This window comes from Lissotriton helveticus, chromosome 11 (genome assembly GCF_964261635.1).
Source record: "Lissotriton helveticus chromosome 11, aLisHel1.1, whole genome shotgun sequence".
Classification (NCBI taxonomy): domain Eukaryota; kingdom Metazoa; phylum Chordata; class Amphibia; order Caudata; family Salamandridae; genus Lissotriton; species Lissotriton helveticus.
The window spans coordinates 1,145,304,472-1,145,326,223 of record NC_136072.1 but is presented as its reverse complement, the minus strand read 5'-3'; the positions used below and the strand labels follow the sequence as shown (position 1 = coordinate 1,145,326,223).

The window sequence follows — 21,752 nt, the reverse complement described above, 5'->3', positions numbered from 1 at the left end:
ACAGTCCAGATAAATGACAAGTATTCTCGCCATTCCTTTTGTTTCTCCTTAGTGAGTACCCCCTAAATGGGATAAGTATGGACAGATATGTGCCGTAGCTCATTGTGCATTATGACTCAAGGTGCATCTTGCTGCTGATGCTCAACAAATCCGCAGATGTTTTAGATTTCAAAGTGACCCAGCAGTTGTGATTTGCACATGGTTGGTCCTGATCTGCAGTGAGAAATAAATGGACTGGAATGTTCCCCACATTAATTACTGGAGATCAAGAATAATCTCAAGGTACACATCATCATTTGTCCTCCTTTTCAACTCTCTTACTGGCAATGGTCCTACAAAAATTCAGTACTGCAATGAACAAACATCAAAATTCACCTGTTAAAATTGTGAAGAGATGTTGATCTACAAAAAGACAGCAAAAAAGGAAAAGCAGTGGAAGAAAAATAATTTTTTTTATAACAAAGAAACATCTTTAAGTTTCATGTTGTCTCGTATCTTAATTATAACTAGTAAGCCTGGGTATATTTGACTTCAGGATTGTTAAATTACTGGCTGGCAATATATCTAGCCTCCATCAGTACTACCTGTGAACTTATCAGGATAAGGAGGAGATTAACATAAATGAAGATGAAAATCACAGACATGCTTGCTGCCCACAACCACTGTCCATGTGCCACTGCGAGGGAGACGCCGCTTCATGTGATACAATATTTTAGCGTCTCTGCTTAACAAGTTTGATAATTAGGGTATTGGAAGATAAAAAAGCAGTAGTTCCAAAGCATATATCAACTTTGAGTTAAACTAGTAGTAGTAGTTTATTCAAACAATAGTAGATCCCAGAAGCATAGCATCCTGCAGCACGGTATCACATACTTTAACACTAAAGCTGCATTATAAGGTTAGTTCTGTTTGATCTAATTGCCTGTACCTTTGTCTGTCTGTGGCAGCATAGGAAAGAACAGTCTTCCTCCACTTGTAAATAGCAGGGTACTTTTGCATGTCAATCTCAACAGCTTGAACAGCTGTCAAAACATCATTGTCCAACTTAGATGGCTCGGATCTGCAAGTAAGATTTTAAGAAATTACAAAACAAATAAACCTTTTCAACACAAGACTGAATTCCAAATAGTGATGGTAATACAAAGCACCAGAGAAATGGCTAATAAAACATAGGATACAGAGAAAGGGCCTTTACTTCAAAAGTGGGGCATCGCTGAGATATTAGTTACTATAACCTTCGGTCTAAGCTCCATCACACGTGCACAGTTTAAAGGGCGGCAAACAGCGCATGTTTATCTTTCCACTGCATTTACAATTTGTATATAGTGCTTCTTTGTGAGGTGATCTTAAAATATCCAGGGGTATTATTGAAATATTGGAACCTATTAAAAGCGCCATCTTTGGCAGTCCAAATCTGTGCAGCGGAAGCAAATCTAGCTATCTTACCCAAACTATACAAACTGAACAGTTGCTGCTGTAATTCACTTTACATGCAGTGCCACAAAAAAGTCAAAAGATTCAATACATAGAAGAAAAAAGGAAATGTTCCCTACCCAAGGAGAAAAGGACCTTTGAAGCAGTCTTGTCGAGATGGAGTCTTAATGATAAATTGATGTGCTGCAGAGTCCGCTGACAAGTCCAGATTAGAACACGGCTGTGAGCCCTCGTTCCAAAGGCAATCCCCTGCTAGAGGTGGGCATACACCTTCTGTCCGTATTACTGCATCCCCAGAACTACCTGCTGCAGAGAGTTTGGGAAAGGTAACCTGCGGCAGGCCATCTCCATCTTCCAAGTCCTGTGAAATGTTCACTTGGTTTAGTCCCAGAGACAGCACCTTCTCATAATGCATTGATGCGCCGTTCTCCGAAGTAGATGCAGATTTTCGCTGTTTCTCTGCACTTTTCCTCGCAGCCTCCTGCTCTGCAAAAGTCATTTTTTCAAACTCCGCCATAAGATTGGAGACTGGGGAGAGCAGGCACTCCTCTTTGCTCCTTGCACGTCTCCTGTCACTGGGGGTTATGTGTTCATTCTCAACAGTGTTGCAAAATCCATTCTTGCTAGCTGCAGGTCCCTTCTCATAATGATGGCTGCATGGTGAAGCCATATCCAGAATGTTGGCATCATGCTCAATGGAGAGGATATCACACTCTGAAGCCCCCAGGAGCCCAAAACCTGATTCCTTTAAAGCTGCAGGCTGGCTCTTCAATGCTGCATTTTGACGATTTTTAATTTCTTCCAAACTCATGTCATCTTCCTCATCAAGGAATGCACCAACAGAAATGGAATTGCAAAACTTTTTACTCTTGCCTGTAAATAAAATTATGCAAATTATTTTCAGTGTATGGGTAATCTAGCAACCTGGCAATGCTTTGATATTTTGGGTTGTATCCATTAGTCAAGGTACATCATTTACTCTTGGAGGGAAACTAGTAATTTGCAAATTTCTTGTTAGTATAATTTCCCCATATAAATTAAAAAACTTGACAGAACACAGAAACCAGGCATTCAACCCTCCTTGCTTTATTACTTTTTTTAAACTTACCAGGAGGAGGGGTTTTATATCGGTTGGAGGCTTCGTTCTCTCCAGCTTCATGCAGGACCTTTTCACAATCATCCCTCCGGCACAGATAGTCTTCCAGCTTTCTAAGTCCATCCTGAGAAGAGAGATCAACAAAACATCCGAGAAATTCCCAGTATTCAACCCACGGGAACCCCATCTCATGAGCTAACTCCCTGCAATAAACAAAAAAAATGGGTCAATTGAGAGGAGGTGAAAAGGAACATGCAACGGAACAGCAAATAATAAACAGTTTTTTTTGCGAAAATGAGAAATTGTTAACTACAACACTTTTACAACTATATGGAAACAGTACGTATCTATAAGTAATAATGTCATGCTTTCTAACTTTAAGAAAAAAATCACCATTGCCTCAGAATTCCATGTCCATCAAGTTCTTCTATGATATAGCATTTAAAAACAAGAACAAAGGAAAAGTCACTAAGTGACCCAAGATATACTTAGTGTACCCTTTGCATGGAGTGAAGGCAAGAGAGATTATCTAAGCCAGTCAGTCACAAAACTTTATTTATTCATATACTAAAACGCATAAAAGTACAAAAAATATGCACAACTTTTTGAAACTCGAGAGTTTCTAGAAACCAGACATATTTGTACCATATTACTAAAATACAGATAAATTACATCACTACAGATAATGATAGTTAGGGAGTATCAGAACGACCTACATTCATACCCTCCCTCCGGTTCATCTAAATACAGACACATGAGGAAAGACCGGACTAATAAGAAAATAATCTATGCCCCACATCACCCCTATAAATTGTCATAAGCCAGCTTTTAAAATCTTGGTATAATAACAGAAATTAAGAAGAAACGCTACCCTAATCACAGTCACAGCAACTATAAAACTGCGATGTTTTAACTCTTCTCAGAGAAGTTAAGCGATAGTATTGCATACATAGGGATCTGCCAATTGCTAAATAAAATATAAAGCTGGTAAACACTGTCTAAAAGGATGTTTACGCAAGAGTGAATAAGGTACTTCTTTCTCTCTTGGCTATATAAAGTGCAGAAGAATAAAAAGTGCATACTAGACTGGATAGATTTTCCGTCACAAGGACTGGGCAACAATTGATTCAGTGCACAAGTGTTTTCTGGAAAACCAATCATAAGTGGGATAAAATTTAGACAAAAGTGTATCAAGACACATCGATGCTGTGAGTTTTGAACGAAGGACAGATAAGAAAGTGCACCAAGATTTCCATGTGGTAGCGTCTGGTATACAATTACTGTGAGTTTGTCTTTATCCACACACGCTATGTCATTTCGTGCCTTGGCCATGAAAAATTCTTTTAGCTTAAGCTTCTAAGACAAGGTCAGGCTTCAATGAGACATAGAAGCGATGTGATCCGGGTACGGTTGGGTACCACAAGGGGTGTCTGCTACTGAGAAACGAAGGAAAAAGGGAGCCTAGAAGATCCGCATCGGATATCGTACAAGGATTCTATAGCCTTCACTATACCTGGATCCTGAGTAAACCTCCTAGCCAGCAAAACATAATTCTTCAAAACGGCTAGCAGAATGCACAATGGAGTTAATAAACAAGCGACTCTGCCAAAAGCAGCCATTTATCCAGCCTTCTGGACGAGAAGGAAACCAACTACTGTTTCAATGATCATTGTCTGCTTAAGGAAATCTGAAAACCCGTAAAACAGCTCCTATGCTCTGCAGGCAGTAACAGGGATACCCCAATGTTATCCCATCCAGATCCCAAACACGGCGTCACTTTTCTACACTAAAGAACCTTCTTCTGGATAAATTCTATGGCTTCAATATTTCAGCAGCAGCTGCTGTTCCTCGTCACCAGTTGATAGTTAAGTAGGCACTAATCTAAATAGCTAGCTATGGGAAAACCCTGTTGCCAGGTTGTTATATCTTCCAAAAGAAAGTCAACCACATATCATGCACAGCATTACAACAACTTACTACATCATTTGTAAATTAAATGAACACCTCTGCATGGGCCCACAGCTGGTGGTTAACAGAACTTGGACCCACACTCGCACCAACAACCCACGCACGCAACCTTGGCATCATCCTAGACAGCCAACTAACCATGAAATGACAATTCAACACAGTGGCCTCCTCCTGCTTCTACACCCTCTCAAGAATCTTCAGATGTATGCCAAACACCACCAGAAAGAACATCACATGCCACTCATCACAGGCCGCCTCGACTATGGCAACACTCACTATGCCAGAACTTCCACCAAGCTCCTCAAAAGACTCCAGACCATGTAGAGCACCACAGCCAGACTCATCCTGAACCTCCCAAATGGACCAGAAACCCTCACCTCAGAAACCGCCACTGGCTACTCATCCAGAAGAGGTGCCAGTTCAAGATCCTTGTGCACACGTACAAAGCTCTATACAATCAAGGACGATCTGAAATTGATTACGTTATCGTCTGCTCGCAAGACATACGCTCCTCCTTGCACCCCCTCCAGCCCCCGCATCCATCGCAGCGGGGACTGCTCCTTCTGCAGTCAGGACCTGGAATAACCTGCCGCTTCACCTCCAAACAGCACCCCACCTAACGGACTTCAGAAACAAACTTAAGACCTCACTTTTCCAAGGAGACACGGCACTCTCAGCACCCAGATACCCTTAGGTGCGGCGCCGTACGCAGATCGATTGTGGCCCTGCCAAACCATAGTCACCCTAACAGCTAACACCTCTAGCGCGATCCTCCCACCTCCCTACAGAAATGATGGGAGTATACTTCTGTGAGGAAAAAAAAATCTTACATGGCAACATTTAGAGAACAAACTATTACTCTCAAAAGATCACGTTAACTTAAACTAACAGACTTGCCCATGCTTGAATGTAAAGTCCGCTTACATTCACAACTTGGATTCAAGAACTAGCATACCCTTATCTGAAAATTAAGTTTCCTTGCTCAGTCTAATGTTTATCGAACCTTTCGGTTAGATCAAACCTTCACATAAATGGAAAAAAGATATTATAAATTGACCTACTACTTTACTTTCTCACCACTACTGAGGCCTTATTGCAGGCTAGCTGTTTATCAAGTTTTAACCCCTTCCATGCTCATGACAAGGTCAGCTCGTCATGCAGTACACTGGAGCTGTGCTAATGACGAGCTGACCTTGTCATGAACAATGGTAAATCTGACTTGTCAGCACCCAGCGGGAAAAGCCTTAGCACCAATGTGGTTAATAGCAGATTTAGGGGACTTTCTCATCTCCCATTATTAGGGGCCTATGAGGGGAAGATACCTCCACTGGGTCTATAGGGAGGAGAGGTTTTCTTGCTTGACCAGACATATGAATGGGACTGATTAGAAGGGGTAGTGCTTAGAAGGCTTCAATTCCTCCCCCAGGGTACTATGGTTCAGGCCATAAGGAAAGAGTGCAATCTGGGCTCTTGGAACCTGATGGCCTTTACTCAGGCCCTAAGATATTTCAACACATTTGTGGCAAATGATGAGGTGTTAAAAGTCTCCAAATTGTGTTGGGAAGAGATTCAATGCAGAACGTGGGCAAAGGCTGTAAGAAATAGATTAATTACTCTTAGTAACCTCCATTTAGATAGTGGTACAATTACATCTTGGCCCCCCTTCCCAGGCAAGCACGAGTTGAAAGAATCTGTTACGTCGGTGTCCGAATTGAATGATCCAGCTTATTTATGCAAGAAACCATCCATCAGTTTCTCAATCCCTACACTGGCCAGGACACTGTTTTTCCTTACTCATCACAGCTACCTAACACAGGGCTGTGAAATGAAATTTTGAGGGTCATGGTGGGTTGCAATCCAATTTATTCATCCAACCTATGCTGATCCAGAATAACCGTGGTCTCTGCCCCCTAAAAGTTAAATGTTCCCTACTGCATACATTGATGGATTGTGTCTGATCTTATAAATCGAATTACATTATTAAGACCTCGGTTTTTTAAATATGGTGTTGCCCAAAGGAGGAAAGCTGTGGAGCTGTTGAAAGAAATGCATTATCTAGATGAGGCTGTTGGAATTGCTCGGTTTTTCCAAATCTGTTAAACAGAGTTTTAATGATGAACTCTAGTGGGTTGAAGTGCTGGGTAGTTAGGATGGGACGTTTTTATGATTTTAATTGTCATTTGTGTTTTAGAATGTTTTATGGACAACTGTCTAAATAAATAAACTTACTTACCACTAATCACACCTCACTCTTCCAAGTACAAATGCTGTGCAAGAAAGAAAATCGCTAATTGACTGTACGAAAAATTAATTTCAATAAAAAAAGAATCATGCTGGGTCCATGGATGCACATCAATCCCTTGCTCTCCACACACTTGCAATCATGTCCCACAGTGTCGTCTGTACCTTCCCACTCTTTCAACGCCCCTTTCTGGGTCCGACTTTTTGATATTGTGAAAGAAGCTTGCACGGTCTCGTGGTGGCGTCTTCCAAATTCTACGGAAATCTTCAGCCTAAAACAATCCAAAATAAATATATGCATTCATAAAGCCACTTTCCATAGGGCAGGAAAGATAAAAGAACAAAGGGATTATTCTATAGGGATGCAAAACCTCAAGTGGGGGTTGGGAGGTGCATTCAGCTAAATTACAAGGTTGCAGGAGTCTTCGAAGTTAAATACTTCATCAGCCCCAACACTACACATTACCCTTGACTAAACTGGACGTGATGCAAAGTGGACAATAATAAAGGAATAACTGAAAATGGGAATAGAACACAAGTAAAGGCCTTAATAGTGTGGAAGCCTAACAACACTGCAGCAGATGCAGTGGCATTGGGGACAAGAGTTTGAAGGGCTCACTGCATATCAATTAAGGCATTCTTTTACCACCCAGCTAATGACTGAACATCAGAGTGAACACATTTCCATTTGTCATTTTCACATGACGAGTGGCCAGACTGTAGTTAATCCCTCCTTATACATTAGCCTTGAATCAATGCTGGCATTACCACTAAAAGGAATGTATGAAAACCCAGATCACTTAACTATGTGCAGTGTTGTTACCTTCGATGGAGTCATTGGGCCCGCAAATGCTCTCACAGCTAAAAGTGGGTCTTTGGGGCTGGCAGCATATCTGGGCTGTGGTGAAAGAGAAATGCTGTCTGTCGGTTCAGGTGACCAGGGAGCACCAATCATTGGGGAAAAGGAATGATCTTCGGCTCTCAAGAGCGGCACGTAGTAGCGACCTAAGATCAGAAACAAGAGGGTGGAAAAACAGAGCAGGTGACTAATACTAAAATGTCATACACCTGCCTTCTTAAGAAGCAAAACCTTTGCAACTAACATCGATTCACCAAGAAAGACGTTCATAAGCCCTTACTTAGTTGGTATATTTTGCTTTACTAATATTGTGTACTTTTTCATTCAAAGATAGGCTTTAGTTTAGTTTTTAATTGTAGGAGCATTTAATTCTATAAAGCAAAATAACAAATCAATTCCAACAGCCACACATGGCTAGGCCTTTTGATAGGAGATGTGGCCTACTATGGCTTAGTTCCTGAAGTTGAAACACAGATCTATGGTAACAGTTATCTTCCCGCACCCTAAAGAAAAGCACATTCCTGGCAATCCACTTTATCAGTGTATTTCTTTTGTAAACAGAGAAAGTTAAATAAAACATGTGTGCAAGGATATATATATATATATATATATATATATGTAACACTAACTTGTGCAGTAGGATGTAGCACTGTGCCAATTAAGTAGACCACCTCCCCATCACCCTTTGATTTATGTAAGCTAACCCAAGCCAGACCCCCACCTCTATACTCTAAGTGTAGCACCCAATTTCCTTGCTATAATAGAAAACATTCTCAGTAAAGAAGCTGGTTATTTGAAGATAGATCCACATTTTACTAAATACTTAAAGCACATTCAATTTTTTCATCTTTTCCAGCCACTTTAAATATAAAGAAGGGCCACAATGAATGATGTGAAATGTCTTTTCAATAAGTATAGATATTACTGCAGTCTGTACGGACTTTGGTAAAAAGCTGTATGAAAATATATATATTTTTTTAACTATTTTTTATAAACTAAGGAAACTCTACGTACTTTTAAATACTGGTTTAAAGCTCTAGATTTCAAGCTATTCAGGTTTTATCCATTTCTTTCTAATCATTTAATCCAGTGTTTAGCCACATTAATTTTTGTTCTTTGAAAAACAATGTTGCAATTAGAAGTCCTTAATATGAAGCAGCCTGCAGCAGAAACAAATGAAGTTTGAATCCTTTTTAATTTTGCCTCCAGTGGACCATTTTTGATCTGTTATTTATTTCAACTGAATATTATCATCTGTAATCAATATCAGTTTTAACTTCCACTTGTTCTACATTTCTCACTACATCTTCTTATGCCTACCATATTTTCCTTTCCCTAATGTGGTCTTCGTGCGACTTTATGCCCTGCAATCAAGTCCTCCCCTGGTCTACTTTTAAAATAACATATCAGGTTTAGAGTCCATAAAGAAAGGAATTAGTTGGGCTTTTTGTACCTTTAGCTTATGAAATTCTGATACATAGACTACTTTAAGTATTGGAACTGCCACTCAATCCTTAAACAGTTTCATCCAAACCCATTTATTCTCGTTTGATGCGACCCCCTGCTTAATGTCTAACCTGAACTACTTAATGTGACATTTCAGCTTTTTTTTTTATTCCACACCACTTTGGTTAATAAAGAAGACTTCACCCTCTTTTACAATGAGGTTTTTCACAATATCTGTGGTGAATAATTATATTTATAATAATAACATTATATAAACCAATTTTCGACTGAGCCGTTGTTGCAGACTCACGCAGCCTCAGACACTCCCGACTTATCCTGGAATATTTCTTCACTGTTAGTGCTCTGAACTATTTATGCTATTCAACATTTTACAATTCTTCAACGTGCAAACAGTCTTAGCCACACAAGTGTCCAACAACTGCCACACCATGCATGGTACAGGTTCTTATCTCATTTTCAATACAAATTTCATACTGGCTGGCTTCCCCTTCCATGTCTGTTGCCATTCCAATTTTCACTATACTTCCGCTTCTATTTGGAGTGCCAACTGCCGTTACAGCAAAAGCACACACTCCCACCACCTTACAAGCACTAACTCCAACAAATATTCTTGTTTTCCAGATACTGCAAAGGTAACCAGGTCAAGTGTCTGCTGTGCCTGAACAAAATGCAAGCCTCTCCTCACAAAACATGGAGCAATAAACCAGACAAGAGTCTGCCTGAGACATGTACAGCTTTGTTGGACCCAGTAGTAAATCTGGTCTACCTTTGACACTCAATAACAAAACTGATACAATTAAGAACCTCTGCAAGACTATTGTAGACTTTGAAGATTGAATGCATTTCCGAAAAGAGTTGACGTTTCTCCTCCATGCAGGCTGGAAATAGGACTTTTTGAGGATATTTTGTTAACAAAGAAGGGAGGCAGAGAGGTAAAGGAATGCCCATATGAATCTACAAATGCCTGGTGGTGCATAGTTGGGAGAGCTTTCACACTTGCACAACGGCAAGTTATAATAATATACAACCTGATCTGTATACTCTGAATTTCTGAGAGAGTTTGACATTATTTGAAAGCTGCGTTTGCTGTGCACTGGTGATGCTACACAGGGAGAACTCTGCAGCAGGATACTCATTCATCATAAGCTTGCTGGAGTCAGTGGGTTAGCACAAAGGTTGTGAGCCCATCCCAATCTAGGGTATCCTGACAGTCTCATCACATAGATAAGATCTTGGTACTTTATTAATCAAAATACTCATTTAAAAATTCTAGCACAGCAGTACAAGGGCACGGTCTCACTAAAGTACTGGTACGCAAAAAAAGTTGGCAGCTCAAAAACAAGTTTAACAGAACCCTGCTTAGGCATTCAAATTTCAAAGTGCCCCATGTGCAGCTTGAGTAGTTCATCCCCTCGTTTCTTTTTTAAATCTTTGAATCCTCCCTTTTGAAATTTTATTTCTACGCATGGATGGGGGGAATATATTTAAACACAGGGCTGGCGGGACTGTAGAAAGAAATTACAAGCACAAATATTAATATTTTTCTCTGGTATTATATCAATAGGGACGATAACTATTTTTTTTTAATACACTTTCCATACATTTCAATCTGCAAAGCCACTGGTCTGGATGGCATGAGTTTCAGCAATGGGACAAAGGTCCCACTTTGTTTTACAAAAAAATCTTGACTGGAAATCCAAGTATTTTCTATTGCTGTTGGGGCTTAAAAAGGTTTATAATAATGAAATACTTGCAGACTTTTGTTAGAACCTAGAAAAGATATTTAAAAACAAAAACTTCCAGGGCACTACTTTTGATCCTGGTCCATTGGGAGGCACCTGGCCAGGTCTTAAGTTTGAAAGGAACATAAAAAGCGATACATTCGAAAAACAAAGTACAAAAATTATTTTATTAACTATCATGATAATAATTCATTTTTCCACTTATTAAAGAAAAAGCAATACACATTTTTAAAAAGAGCAGCTTACTCTAAATCATAGACAACCAAGGTTGTGTGTGAAAAAGAATGACAAATTCTCAGGGTTTAATCACAGCTGGTTTGACGGCATATGATGATCAGAGCTATTTGGGCCGTACACAAACACTGTTAATAAGGTGGATAAAGAAGGCAGTGGTGTTCCTTGGCGGCTTCGTGTGTGGCACAAGGAGTGAGCTGTTTAGGGTAGTGCGTTCCGCCATCACCTACCGCTGTATCGTATAAAGGCTGCTTGAGAACTATGGGGAAATAAGGTGCTGATGGACACAGACTCCCCAAATAAACATACAGTTTTTTGTTTTAGAGACTTTAACATGGAGAAGTATTCACAGTTCCGATGTATCCAAACCTTGGATTTTTCTTTTAAACGGGAGAACATTTGCTATTACAAATGAATGCTACCCGTTAGAGGTTTGATTTTCTTGGAAACGAGTATGTATAATAAAATATACGTGCTCCCAATTTCAAATGATAGATTTTTTAAGTTTTTGAAGTTTTTTTTAACCCAATACAAATCATGCCCTAAATTAGTACAAACTTATGAATTAAAACGTCTTGATTTCCCCACTTCTGCACTCATATCGTAGACTTAGTTCGTTACCTTGGTTTACCAAGGAACATAGCATAGTATAGGAGGTCAGAGGACATATGATAAAGCTCTAAGGTAGAAGGCATGTGCTTAATTTTTATTGTGTAACTATTTACTATTCCTCGGTTACTTAGCCTCAGATTCAAAAATCCAAGAATGTCTAAAGACCTGATGCCTATGTACAGTGCACTCCCCATTCCTCGCACCAAAGTGGATGACTGCTGTACTAAACATACAAACTGAGAAACGCAAAGCAGGGTTTAAACAATATTTCACCTTTGACTGGAATTCAAAGACTGTACTACGGTATGTAAACGAATAGCAAGTGAACATGCTGCAAATTATAGAAAGTAGCAAATATCAACCTTGCAAATATTCTCGGATCCGCGCCTTTAATTCTGCAGATTTATCTTTGCTTCTTTCGCAAATAACCTGTGGAGGAAAAACAAGATAATTCCAACTGGGATAGGTTGATATCAAGGCTTATTGAATAGACTCTGGTTTACTGTAAGGGGCATACAAACACTTCTAACTTGATGCATTTGGGTTTCAGCCTTCAAATATAAATGTAAATTTTATACCACCAGGACCGGCTCAGCTATTCACCACATTTGCTGGCTCAGCAACAGAAGGTGGTGTTTAAAATTGAACATAATGAAATCCTTATGCAAAATGAATTAAGCTGCCCTCCTGCCAGCGGACCACTGAACATTGAAGCAATTCTGTCTGGGATGATGCAAAAAATAATCAGAGCCTCTAGTTTAGGTGTGACTTTTGGTTCGAACCGGCGTCTTGGGTAATGAGCTTGCAGAGGATGTCAAAGATGGTCTACTCGTCTTGGAGGGGCCAGGGAGTGCCCCAGTTTGCAGAAGTAGCTTGTAACCTGGTTTGGCTCATTCTCTGTATGATTATTCTGTCAAACCAACAGCATCTTCCACACCCCACCAAATGCAAAGCCTCTAGAAATTATTTAGCAACAGTGAAAATACTTTCACTAATACAAAAAATCCTTTGACCATATTGAACTATTTTAATTGAGAAGGAGCAATATCATCTACATATAATAAAATACCTTGAGAGCCACGTAACGTTTCTCTACAATCTTATTCTACACATGATCAAAACCTATAATGCCTCAAAGCTGATGTGTGTTCTCTGGTCAACACATCAGACTTGAAGGCCCAACGTCACTGTTCGGATATAAAATGTCCCTATCACATTCCTAACCAAGATAGGTACTAACTTAACAGCATAATTACTACAAGGTACACATAAGTGGGCCAAGAAATGCCAGAGTCACTTTAAAACTATATTCAACACAATAAAAAAACATTTATACAATTACAACAATGCACTACATGCAGGGATTCTGATTAAATTAATGGCTCGGGTAGTACCTGCCCTCATTACTATTACATATTTTGCTTCTAAGTGAAATTCACAACAATTTATGAATGAAGTTCACATTTCCAGATAGCGCTTCAAATTGCATTTGCTAAAAATGACAGTAAGGATCCTGGCCCAGGCACTGCTTTACCTCCAAATTCAGAAGACACCGTTTGTAGACTCAAATCTGTGTTGTGAACATCACCATTTTGAAAAGCACCATGGCATTTTAAATTTTGCTGGGCTTTAAAACAAAATTTAAGGACAACATCGGAGTGTAAAAACACAATTCATCTAATCATGTATTATTTAAATACAACGCTTAGGCAAACATTAAAATGATGAGGGAACAAACTGCCACCCAACTGGCGCCGCTTTGGACATTGTGAAAAGACAGACATTTCATGAAAACTGACAAATTAAATTCAGTGTGGAAATCTAACAAGTAAACAAGTGTAAAAAGAATGTAACTTCATGGCAAGGTAATCATTGAATAATACTAAAACGCTCACTGAGTTCTGGCAACATCACAAAGTACAGAGGGCAACAGAACAGGCGAAACAACAACTAATAATAATAAAGAAAACATTACATTTCCATTGAAGGGCAACTGCTCTATCATCTTCAATAACAATACGGCCAATGCTCCGTCCCATTAATCGGGTGAATGCTCACAGATAAGTTACCTCTTCAGGTGTCTGATTGTACTTGTTTTTCGAATCTTTGACGATATCTGGATGTGTTGCAAGAACATTCACCACATCAGCGTTTCCAAACTTGCAAGCAAAATGCAGCGGAGTATCAAATCCCTGAAATAAAAGAATACAGGAGATGGCAATCTGGATGAGAAGCCAAATACAGCCAACTATACTCCAATACGTCACAGAAAGAATGGGTCTGCTAACTGGTGGATACACTACTTGATATATCTACATTGCAAAGAAGATGCTAGTTACAATACTGACTTTAGTGCAGTGGCCCTTTGGCCAGTGCTATAAAGCAGATCATTTTGATGACACTACGAGCTTGTAATAAAACTCATCAACATCACAGTTTAGTAAACTAGAGTGGAGATTTTGTTTACATTAGGATGCTCAAAATTCTACTCTCAGGAAATTCCGTAAGATGGTTGTAAGGTCACAATTCTATTCCCCAGCTACAATGCCAAAGTGAATGAAAGGAAGCACCACCCAGTAAACATTCATTCCTATATTGCTCCAAGAACCCACAACATCCGCAGTTTTAACCCAGTATACTCTCTTATGCTGGTCGACTCCAACAGGTCACCCTCAAAACCCATTACGCCACGCCACCCAACATCGCTCCAGAATCAGGAAAAATGTGAGTAGCTTCATTAGCATTGTGGTGAAACCTAGTAGAGAATATTTGTTTGCTTTGTTGAAAATTACCATTTTATCTGGTGTGTTCAGGTAAAGGTCAACAATGTATCTGATACGTTTCTGCAGCATTGATTCACTGTCATCAGGGTACATCAGTCTCATGAACTCTGGATTTTCCAATGTTTCCAGCACCAGGTGGCAGATTGCTGGCTGGTTCTCTTTGGCACTGACATGCATAACATTATACCGGCACCCTTCCTAGGGGAATACAAATAAAATACATTAGTGCATTCAGCATCTTACTGAAAAAAACTTTTTATGCAGCACGGAAAAGTAGTCAATCCAATGCCCTGTACTCCTGTCTTTTGAAACAGAAAAAAGAACAATTACCAAGTGCAAAAACAGGATTGGTTCTACCAATTCTTCTTCTTAAGCAGCTAAGTAAAGCACAGTAACAAATTCTGTATATAGCACTGTTTAAGGTTTATGACTAAGGTGTAAGACCATATGCAAATAAAAGGTACAGTTAAAGATATATATATATATATATATATATATATATATATATATATATATCAGTAAATAAAGGACGCAGCACTCCAAAGCTGGATACGTTGGATTTATTTCATCATAACACCACTCAACCAACGCGTTTTAGCCCTCACACTGCTTTCTTCACGGTTAGTGAGTCCTTCTTTGATTACGCTTTATATACCCATCTCTGCCATAATAGGTCATTAAGGGATTCGTAGTGCATACATTTTGAATTAACTTTATACATATATACAAAAGGACAATCGCGCTTATGTCAGGATATTCAATAGTTTAGTTTGCATTTCTTTTAGAATGCATTGCTTTTTAAGCGATGTTTTTCACATGCATTAGATTTTATCGATAAATCATAGGTATACTACCCCTTTAATTACAATTCAAAACATTCAGTCACTTGATTTTAGTGCATCTTTAACTATGTCAACAATTTAATGCTCTTGACAATTGTTACAGTGATTCTCAATTGCTGGGGTGTAGTACCCTTACTTAAAAAATGTGGAGGAGCAACATGTTCAAATGTTACTAACACTGTTCATTGGGCAGTTTCTATATTTATTCTAAGTGTACAAAAAGTTCCTCATCGTTATTTAACCTTCTGGGAGACTTGGTTCTGAGCCTGATAATGTACCTTGATTCCATCTGCCGCAGTTTTTCTACTATGTCCCCACCCCGTTCTTCCGGGGGAATCACATGTTGCTCCTCCACATTTTTTAAGTGAGGGTTCTACACCCCAGCAATTAAGAATCACCAAAAATAATTATTTAATTTAGCTCATAGGCTCTCAAACATTGCTAGAAAGCCTCCCAATCACAGTCAGGAGAGCTGTGATGAACTAAATGAGTTCTTCAGGGAGAAAATCAGGCTACTCAGAAAGGCAATGGAAGAGTGCCCAATACGGGATTGCGTGTGGAGAAAGAAAAAAAAGAAAATAGTTATAAGCTTCATAATATTAGAGCTCTGAGTCGCAAGGAGGTCCTTCTACTTATTAAAGTTAAGACAGGTATGCCACGCCAATCCTGCCCCCCAACCCTCCAAAGTGCTATTGTTTCTTTTGGAGAATCGCTTAAGTTTTAAAATAGTTAAATAAATATTTGTTTGACGGCAGCAGAGGTTACAGATCATTTTAAATCATCCTAATGTTGAAAAAGCTTAGCAATGACCCAAAAATCTTAAAGAACTTTCGGATCATCTCCTTAGTACCATATGGTAGTAAACTATTGGAATCCCATACAGGGAAAGGGCTGAGTCCCTTTCTTTCCAACTCAAAGTATTTTGTTCCATGCCAAGCCAGATTTCAACCACAACCCTGCACTGAAGCAGTGAGTCTCTGTTTATGGCTGACTTGAGAAAGGACCTGGACTGTGGCCACGCCCCAGCTCTTATACTTTTATATCTGCCAGCGGCATTTGACACAGTCGTCCAAGTAATTCTTCTAGATCGACTGTCGGTGGCTAGCTTCAGAGGGAATGCTTTTAGATAGCTGACCTCCTTATTGAATAATAGAACTCAGGGAATTAAACTGTTTAGAGCAGCATATCTGGAGATTAAATATGGTGTACCACAGGAAGCTGCTCTATCTCGTCACCTCTTCAAATTTTACATTATTAAGGAGCTTGTGGAAAGAGGGTGCAGGATTTTGAACACCACAGATGATTGTCAGATTCTACTTCAACTTGATTCGCCAGAACATGTAAAAGACCATTTTAGGGTTCATGATCTGTTTTATAAGTGGTTGGATGAAGCAAAATCAGCCTAAAATAAATGCAGACAAAACGGAAATTATTGTGTTAGGTCAAAATCCCCTATTATGGACAAACTCTTCCTAGCCTGCTGAAATGGGTTCACTTCACTTTCCTAAACTGGCAGCAAAATGCTAGGAGGACGTGTGGCTCAACATCTCTCTTTTAAACACCACATTAGTGCAGTGGTCTTGAAATGCATTTTCAAGTTAAAAATGATCAGGAATGGAGGAGGAGCCAAGATGGCGACCGAGGTGGCTGCATAAACGCTCGGCTCCGTGAGCCTTCACGCCCCGCGCATACATCCTGGCAACTATCCTGAGCCGTAACGGCATATTTAAGTAGGCGAAGGACAACTTTCACTGACCGTTTGCTCCTGAGGCTTTTACGTGCGGCAGACCCGTGGAAATGTCCCCGACTGTTTTGCGGCCTTCACAGAGCTGGGACCGGGGTGTCGAGTGAGGAGAGTAGCCGGCCGCGACTGCGACAACAGCGGCCTCTGGTGGAGGTGAAGAGTCGGCCGGAGGGAACCGGAGATCTGATGGGCCGATGGCGACAGTGCCGACCCAGTCCATCTAGCGGAGTGCCTTGTGGGACGTGCGGTACAGCAGGATCGAGGGGTGTGCACGATACTTGGCCCCCTTTCCAGTGTTGTGTCCGGGCATGATTATTGACTTCTCCCGGAATCGGTGAGCGGCTCCCGGGGAGCGGCGGAGATTTTGTTTAGCCTTTTGTTGGCCCTCTGCTGGGACGCCTGCCTTGACTTTCGGGATCCTCGTTGTGACTCCTGTTGCTCCCTGGTGTGAGGCCCGGTCCCGAGGTGAGATGGAGAAGGACAAGGCCGGATCAGCTAAGATGGCGGATGGCGCCCTCTTACGCACACCACACCCAGGCAGAGAAGCTACTGTGTGGGAAAGTCCTGGGGCCTGGCGACAAGAGAAAGAACCCACGTCCAGAGATATCCTGGCTGCGTTAACAACCCTGCATATGACCCTGATCCGGGACGCCCTGGATCTGGGAAGAAGGATGGCCGCCATTGCTGAGCTGCTGAGTCGGCTCGGAGGACTGTCCCGTGTCCCACGCTCGCACCACCGCAGCAGAGGACTTCAAACTAGTAACAACAGATCACCCCAGCAGCACCAGGGCCAAAGCGGATCGAGCACCGGACCCCTCCCCCCCTCCCGATCAAAGGCAGATGCTGGCCGCTCAACACTCGCAGCAACGGAGCACCGCGGGATAGCTGGCACCAGGACGAACACCGGACCCCGCCTCCACACACGAGGTGAAGCAGCGACCCCCCCCACCCAGAAGACGCCGGTCGCTCACAGGGACGAGGCCAAGACAACACCCCCCCACGCCCCCTCTCCCGCCCGCTCCGCAGTGAAGGAACCCAGCGGACTGGAGGGCTGAGAGGAGCGGGGGACGCCGGCTTGGTAAGCGGATGCAGACACTGGGGAGGCACATTAGCGTGCAGCGGTCCCAGCGGTCACAGGCTCTAACACCGAAAGAAGGTATTTATGTACATTTTCCCGGTTCTCAGCCCTAATCTGCATTGCACAAAATGGCGGGGGTCTGAAAAACACAAAAAACTAAGGCCATTAAATCACCTACTGTGCCCATGAGGTTCCCTCGGGATGAGAGTCTTCCTCACAGGGTGAAAACGAAACTGCTCTCCCTGCTCTCAAAGCATGAAAATAAAAAGAGGACTAATGTCTCTCAAAGCATGAAAATAAAAAGAGGACTAATGTCTCTTTTCCCCCTCTGTGGCGGCCATTTTGGTAAAGTCTCTCTCTCGGATCACCATCTTGGACTAGTCATTGTTGCTGGGCTATCAATTTATCACTATCGGGGGTGCATCAAGAACTCACCTTTTTAGGCTAAGCCCAACTACTACCACTACTGTACTCTGAACTACGGATCTGTGATCTATTGCCCTCTGTTGCACACCTACCTGTGTCATGTAATAGACTGCCTGCAGCTGCATTCGGCTCTACAAGTATTATACTCACTATATATTATCTATAGGTTTACCTGTAAACATAACTACTCCCCAATTGGACACTGCACTACTCTGCACAATCTCCCCTTTTATGCTACCGCATGTATTTTAGGTCTATAGTTTTTCAGAACTATTCCTCCAATTGTACTCTGCACTACCACTTTACACAATTCGGCAACCGCACTGCATTACATGTATTCACCTGTATTCACTTTACCTATCCTTCATGTAATGCATCGACTGCACATATGCCTGTCTTCTCACTAGTGTATTTTCTGCCTGCTAATGCCATCTCTGATCCTGATAACCTGTTGTGTGTGCATGTGCATCTTGCTCCGGCATATCACTAGTGTTCGCCAACTCCTGCGCTATACTGCCACCATACCAACATGGAGCTCAGCGGCAAACACTCATAAAATAAACTACCCTCCCGTGCTCACCAAAAAAGCTACTAAACGTTTTAAACACGACTTCCTTAGGTCCCACCCAGAAACACCCTTTGCCGACACCTACTTCTCATCGGTCAATGGACCCTTGAACACCGACATCATTTTCCACACCACACGCAGAGCGCAATGGAAAAAAGTGTTCCTCACCCTATTCACCGTCTCCACCTCCAGGAAATCCGCACATGGCCTAACACTCTCCATTACATCGTCCCAACTCCTCCCAGGCAGAACCACCATCACTATATACAACAACGGGATTGTCTTAATTCAAGCGACAGACAGGAACCTGGAACTACTTGACAACATGTTCCCCTCTCTCAAAGAGCACCCTTCCAATCCTCGGACTTACACGCATATCACCCCCTGTCCTACCTCTCCTAACGTCACAGCTCCCACCCTTAACTCTCCTAACCCAGTTCAGCAGCAAGAAGTACCGCACCTCAGCTTCACACCCTGCTCCACAATCAATCACCTGCCTGTCTCAGCTACCCCTCCCCGCCCCTCATACACAGACATAGACCTGGTCCCTCCACACACCATTCGCTTTCCCAGCCCCCCTACTAACCTGCATACCTCCGCTCATCCTCCTGTCTCCTCCCCCACACTTTGCACTCCCGTACCTTCCCCCGCACATTTTTTCTCAGAGCACCCCTCCTCCCCCAATGGCACCCCTCACAACATGACTCTCTCTCCGACTTCCGCCCCCCCCCACACTTAGCACTTCCGCCACACCTAGACTGCATCCCTCCTTCAACCTCCCACCCCCCTCGCTCACTCCTCAATATTCCACCTCCTCCCCCTCAACAGCCAGCCATCACATCGCCCCCTTATTCCCTTCCCCCCCTAGCACGGATGCGCTTCCCAATAACACCTATCCTCTCGCTAACGCCCCCAAAACCCACATCAGCTCCGCCTCTCCACCCGGACTGCCCCCTGTCAACGTAACCGCCGGTTCAGCGCCAGTACCCTCCCCCAACACCGCGCCCATCATCACCTTGGACATTATTATGTCCACCCTCCTCCAATTGAAAGAAGAATTTCACTCCATTAAAGAGTTGCTCTTCACACACCCCATCAGACACCCGCCCCCCATCACCACCCTTACCATACCTAACACCACGTCCCCCTCACCTCCTACTCGCCCTACCACACAACACTCCACACACCGGACCTCTCTCCCCCCTCGCAATACCAACAGTCGCAATAACAATTGCAATACCAACAATCGCAATAACAATTGCATTCTCATTACTACCAAGCGCAATACTCCTTCTTCTACACCTAACAACACCTCCTCCACACCTCCTACTCGCCTCATCACACATCGTTCCCCACATTGGACTTCTACCCCCTCTTGCAATACCACCAATCGCCCCAGACGCACCACCAACACGATCTCTGACCTTGACGTACACACCCTTCTCCACTCTTACGACCCGGCTCCCCAAAAGCCGCTAGCTACCAACAACATGTCCATCCCAACGATTATATCAAACCACCTCAGGCACCAAAAGGATAACAACAGAGGCGCTGTCCCCAACAACCTCACTAATGTACCCCTCGTTTTGGAATCATCCTCCACCCTTTGCACCCCTAGCCTTAAATGCATACTGCTCAACTGCAGATCGGCCCAAAGACATTCCACGCAGGTCGCCGACCTCATCATGTCCCTGGAACTGGACCTAGTCATTCTGACTGAAACATGGCTGTCTGATTCCTCTACACCTATACTGGATATCCTAGTCCCTCCTAACTACTGTATCATTAGACTTGACAGGGACAAAAAGATAGGCGGTGGAATTGCCTGCATCTACAGAAGCAACCTCTCAGTCTCCAAAGTGGCCGTCTCCTCTCTTACTTCCTGTGAATACCTCTGCCTTGATATCATCAGCGAAAGCAAACCGGTATGCTCACTACACATTATATACCACCCACCTGGGGACAATCTCTCCTTCGTCCAACAACTCATGGATACAATTACAGCCAACTCAGGACGGCAGCACACCCAAATTTTCCTTGGCGACTACAATCTCCACTGGAATGACAGCAGTGACACAGTGGTAAACAGCCTCAAAAGCTTTCTCAACGCACTTGATCTCAACCAAATATGCAACAGCCCGACCCATAAGAGAGGCTCTACCCTTGACCTTATCATCTCCAAAGAGGGCGCTATTCAACTGGAGTCAATCCAACCTTGTGACTGGTCAGATCACCATATTGTCTCCTTCCTCATCAAGGAAAAAACCAGACTTAACTCAGTCCAACCCACTAAGCACAAAGTGTGGAAAAGAGACTTGAAGAAACTCAACCCAAACTCCCTACCACCCAACAGCTGCAATCGGCTACTTCCCCCTCCCGGCGTTACAGACGTTCCAACTTCTGACTGACCACTATCTAAATACTATGTCCACAATAATCGATGAGGTGGCGCCCATGCAACTAAAAAGAGTCTCGTCCAAGAAGACTTCCAACCCATGGTATGACGGAAGCCTCAATGAGGATAGACGGGCGATGCGAATGGCAGAGCGCACCTGGAGGTTAGCCCCCTCTGCAGTGCACCTAAAAAGTCTAAAGAAACAGAGAAACGCCTACTTCAGGAAAATAAAACGCTCAAAAAGAGACTTCTTCAGCCTCCAG

At 42.4% G+C, this 21,752-nt stretch overlaps 1 protein-coding gene across 1 annotated transcript in view; it reads right to left on the bottom strand.

Moving 5' to 3' along the window:
• ANKLE2 (ankyrin repeat and LEM domain containing 2) overlaps positions 1 to 21,752 on the bottom strand; it is a 104,297-nt gene that overhangs the window by 44,476 nt on the left and 38,069 nt on the right. The window contains exons 5-12 of the mRNA XM_078667914.1: positions 14,446 to 14,634; positions 13,723 to 13,845; positions 12,016 to 12,082; positions 7,563 to 7,744; positions 6,905 to 7,011; positions 2,543 to 2,733; positions 1,554 to 2,307; positions 929 to 1,060 (exon numbers count right to left, since the gene is read on the bottom strand). Of these exons, the coding sequence (XP_078524040.1) occupies positions 929 to 1,060; positions 1,554 to 2,307; positions 2,543 to 2,733; positions 6,905 to 7,011; positions 7,563 to 7,744; positions 12,016 to 12,082; positions 13,723 to 13,845; positions 14,446 to 14,634 (1,745 nt within the window). The remainder of the gene's footprint in view (positions 1 to 928; positions 1,061 to 1,553; positions 2,308 to 2,542; positions 2,734 to 6,904; positions 7,012 to 7,562; positions 7,745 to 12,015; positions 12,083 to 13,722; positions 13,846 to 14,445; positions 14,635 to 21,752) is intronic.